This window comes from Bison bison, unplaced genomic scaffold (assembly GCF_000754665.1).
Source record: "Bison bison bison isolate TAMUID 2011002044 unplaced genomic scaffold, Bison_UMD1.0 scf7180017864032, whole genome shotgun sequence".
Lineage (NCBI taxonomy): Eukaryota > Metazoa > Chordata > Mammalia > Artiodactyla > Bovidae > Bison > Bison bison.
Window position 1 is genome coordinate 4,261,742 of NW_011494604.1, and position 3,862 is coordinate 4,265,603.

At 60.8% G+C, this 3,862-nt stretch overlaps 1 protein-coding gene across 1 annotated transcript in view; it reads right to left on the reverse strand.

The window, feature by feature from the left end:
- Window positions 1–1,153: 1,153 nt before the first annotated feature.
- The window catches only part of TNK2 (tyrosine kinase, non-receptor, 2), a 21,177-nt gene continuing 18,468 nt past the window's right edge, over window positions 1,154–3,862 (reverse strand). Inside the window, 4 exon segments of the mRNA XM_010834321.1 lie at window positions 1,154–1,285; window positions 1,448–1,543; window positions 1,645–2,018; window positions 2,021–2,989. Of these exon segments, the coding sequence (XP_010832623.1) occupies window positions 1,154–1,285; window positions 1,448–1,543; window positions 1,645–2,018; window positions 2,021–2,989 (1,571 nt within the window).

The window sequence follows — 3,862 nt, forward strand, 5'->3', positions numbered from 1 at the left end:
GCGCCCCCGCTCCCTGCTGCCATGGCCTCGCTCTGCCACTGGGAGCCGTGGATGCAGCAGGTCCTCCAGGCCTGGCAGGGAGTCTCCCCGCCCTCCTCAGATGGACAAGCTTAAGTGATTCCTTCAGGGCAGATCCTCTGGCTCTTCAGGCATCTCAACGCCTAAAGGATGGGAAACAATCAGAAAGCCCTCCGTCAGCAGGGGTCAGTGCAAGAGGATGGAAGGTCCAGGCTAAGCAGGTACGAGAAGGCCTCTTGGTGCAGGCCAAAGGGGTTGAAAATGGGTGGTTCTAGGCAATAATTTTGGAATTTATCATCCTGGATGCCTTCTTTAACTGTGTATCAATAACTGATGCAAATGAGTAAGAATGACCACAAGGTAACGGTTAACATTCAGGGACAGCGTCCTGTGGGCCAGACACCTGCTGTGTGGTATGACAGAGGCATCCCTCATTAATTCTTCTAACCATTTCTATGAGGTTGGAACTAACACTGATACACATGTTACAGATGAGCACCCTGAGAGATCAGGAAAGGAGCATAAGCTGACACCATATGTGAGCAGGGCGTTGGGCTCCAATCAGGCTGTCCTGCCAGGGGACTCTTGACACCCCACACCCTGCCAGCACCTCCCAGGGAAGAAGTTCACTTTTGACTCAATAAAACTTTCATTGGTATTTATACTCTACATCAAGTTTGCTATTAATATACATCTATATATTTTGTCAGATTACATATAAATTTTTTACAGGAAAAGTAATGAATTTTTTTTTATTAGACATTCCTTTAAAAAGGCATTAAAACTTTAGGTGTTATTTTAAACACAATAGGAAATGAGAAGGTGAGAAGTATTTGTCTAAATTATTGGATCCTAAACTGCTGCTTGCTAGAGCCTGCTTAGGAAGCAAGCTCCCTGCAACCAGAGTGGCTCTGATTCCTCTTACTCATTAGTTCATCTGAACAAAGAAGCTATGAAGTCAAGACAAACGTGCTTAGGAGAAACTGTTTTCCTTGAGAACTGCCTGTCTTGTGGGATTGGGACCCCCTCCCTCCTCCTGCCTGGAGCCCTGCGTCTGGCCGTGCAATGTTGGCTACTCCCAGGGGGGCTGCTCCAGGAAGCCCGGGGACAGGAAGACGGCAGATGCAGGGTTTGCTCACTTGTGGTGGGCAGGGCCGCAGGAGCCCAGCAGGTGGCAGCCGGCCTGTTCCAGGTTCCAGTCGAACATCTCCAGCACATTGTGGCACTCGACTCGTGGCCGCAGACCCAGACCAAAGAGCTGCTCCACCTGGGGAGCAGAGGGCGGTGCCATGGGACACACTGGGGTGGGGTGCTGGACCAGGGCAGGGCAGAGGAGGGGGGTGGGGGGAGGGAGGGAGAGAGTGGGAGGAGAGCCGCAGAACAGTCTTCAGGGTCCCTGAAAGCCAGAGTGGGCAGGAGGTGGTGGTACCTTCAGATACTGGGCAGCCCTCTGCACGCTCCAGCTGTGGCTCTGCAGGGCCGCCTGGCACTCCTCTGTGGTCACCCCATGCACCATGGCCTGCAGCTGGGCACACCACCCCCACCCGTCAGCACCACTCAGGCCCCTTCCTCTGGGTCCCTTGGGCCCCCGCCCCTTCTCACCCTGCAGCCAGGCCCACTACTCACCATCTGGATCTTGTCTGCAGGCCGCCCAGCCTCTGGCCCGTCCCCGGGGTAGCCCCTCTGTGGCAGCCGAGCAGTGGCCCTCAGGGAGGATGGCCGGGCCCCTGGGTTGCTGTTGTTGCTGGAGAAGTTGGCCTTGGGGTCTGGGGCAGCCTGGGGCATTGGTCGAACAGTGGCAGTGGGGGCGGCTGGGGCTGGGGTGCTGGGAGGGGGCAGCAGCAGGGGTATGGGCATGGGGTCTGGCTCTTTGGGGCTCTGGGCCTCACGCAGGAAGCGCTGGTAGCGCTCCAGGTAGGGCGGGCGCTCGGGCAGCAGGTAGTAGTGGGTGCTGCTGACCTTCTTCCCATCTCGGACGATGGGCAAGATGCAGGGGCCGCCCGCGGGCCAGGCGCCTGGATCACCTGGGGTGTGGCATACTTGGGGTCTGAGGCAAAGCTCTGGGTGGTGGGCATGGTCTTCCCAGGTGAGCTGGAGAGCCGGGGAGGCAGCGGGGAGCTGCCAGGTGGCACCAGGGGGCTGGGAGTCCTGGAGCCTTGTGGAGACAGGGGCTCCCGGGGAGGCACCCGGGGAGGGGAGGCAGGTCCGGGCCACCGGCCCATCTCCTCCTCACCTGGGGGGACTGGAGACAGCTCACCACGCGAGCGCGTGGGCCTCGGGGGGATGGGCACCCGGGGGGGCACCTGGGGCTTGTCATCACCCCCAGGGCTGGGTGAGGGGACCAGAGAGCCAGGTGGGACCTGTAGCTGCCGCATGCATTCCTGCTGCAGCGCCTGGAAGATCTCTGCGGTTTGGGCCGAGTTGGGTGGCTTGCCCCCACTCTGGGGTGGGAGGAACAGGTTGTCCTCCAGCGGGGGGAGGAGCCTCGCCGGCTCAGGCACAAAGGCATAGTTGGTCTCGCCCTGGCTGGGCTCAGCAGAGACCCCGGCGCCCACGAGGGTGCTGTTGATGGAGCAGACCTCGAAGTCATCCTCATCCTGGGCCACGTCATCGTAGGCGGGAGGCGGGGGCAGTGGGCGTGCATCCCAGTCCACCACAGGCGTGGGATGCAGGGGCCGGGGCAGGGCCCGTGTAGGGCTCTGTGGCGGGGTCTTGTCCAGCAAGGAACAGGCGTCCATGGCCAGCTGCGCCAGTGATGGGGCACAGGGCCGTGGGGCCGGCACAACAGGCTCCTCGCCGAAATCAATGAGCGTGACCTCGCCACCACCGCGGCCGGCCTTGGTGCCTGGCACCCGGGCTGAGGGCTTCGCGAGCCACAGCCCACGGGGCAGTCCTGGCTTTCGCAGGCCCAGCCTCTTGAAGTCGCTGGACAGGGGGTCTTGGTCCTCACTCACGGGGTCGTAGGTTGGTTCTGTGATGGAAGGGAGAACCCCAACAGGGAGGCAGCGTCAGGCAGGTGGATGGGGAAGACAGTCAAGTATCTCTACCAGCTCCCAATTCCCCGGAAGGGCAGCCCTCAGCCACCAGAATTATCCGTGCACACAGACCCTTTCCAAACAGGAGGGGAGAACCTGCTCTGGGGGCTAGCAGCCCTCCACAGGGGCCAGTGAGCCCCTGCCTCCATTGCAGCTAGAGCAAGCAATACCCCACATCCGCCCGCTTCAATACCCTCTCTATTGACACAAGACCCCAAATCCCTGTGGGCCCTGGTTAGCAATCCCTACTCCGTTACAGCACACCATTAGTGCAGGCAGGGGCTATGGGCCATCTCCCACCGTCAAGGGCAACAGGAGCCATCCTTAGAGAGGACAGGGCTCCCGACAAACTGGCACGAAAGCCCAGACACAGCTTCTGCAGGTCCAGCAGGAAGTGAGGCAGGGCTGCACAATGGTGGGCAGAGGTGGCGGTGGGCACCAGGACCACACTCTTATTCCAGAAGCCCAGGCTTTGGGGGGTTGGGGGGAAGGGCAGGCATGCTGGGCCAGGTCAGCCGCAGAAGCTCACAGCACACGCCCACCTCCCCTCCCCCCCGGCCGGCCAGGGCTCTGTACCTTCCAGAAGGAGAGGAGTGAGAGGAGAGAGGGGGCGGGGGCGGGGGCCAAGGCACCGGGAGCAGCCCCACTTACTCTGAGTGAAGATGGCAGGCTGAGGAGGGCGAGGTGGAGGCTCCCCTGCAAGAAAGGCCATGCGGAGAGTAGAGGGGCAGAGCAGGAGAGGACAAGGGAGGGGAGACAGAGCCGGAGAGAAGGGCAGAGTGCGGGGGGAGAGAGAGAGAGAGAAAGTG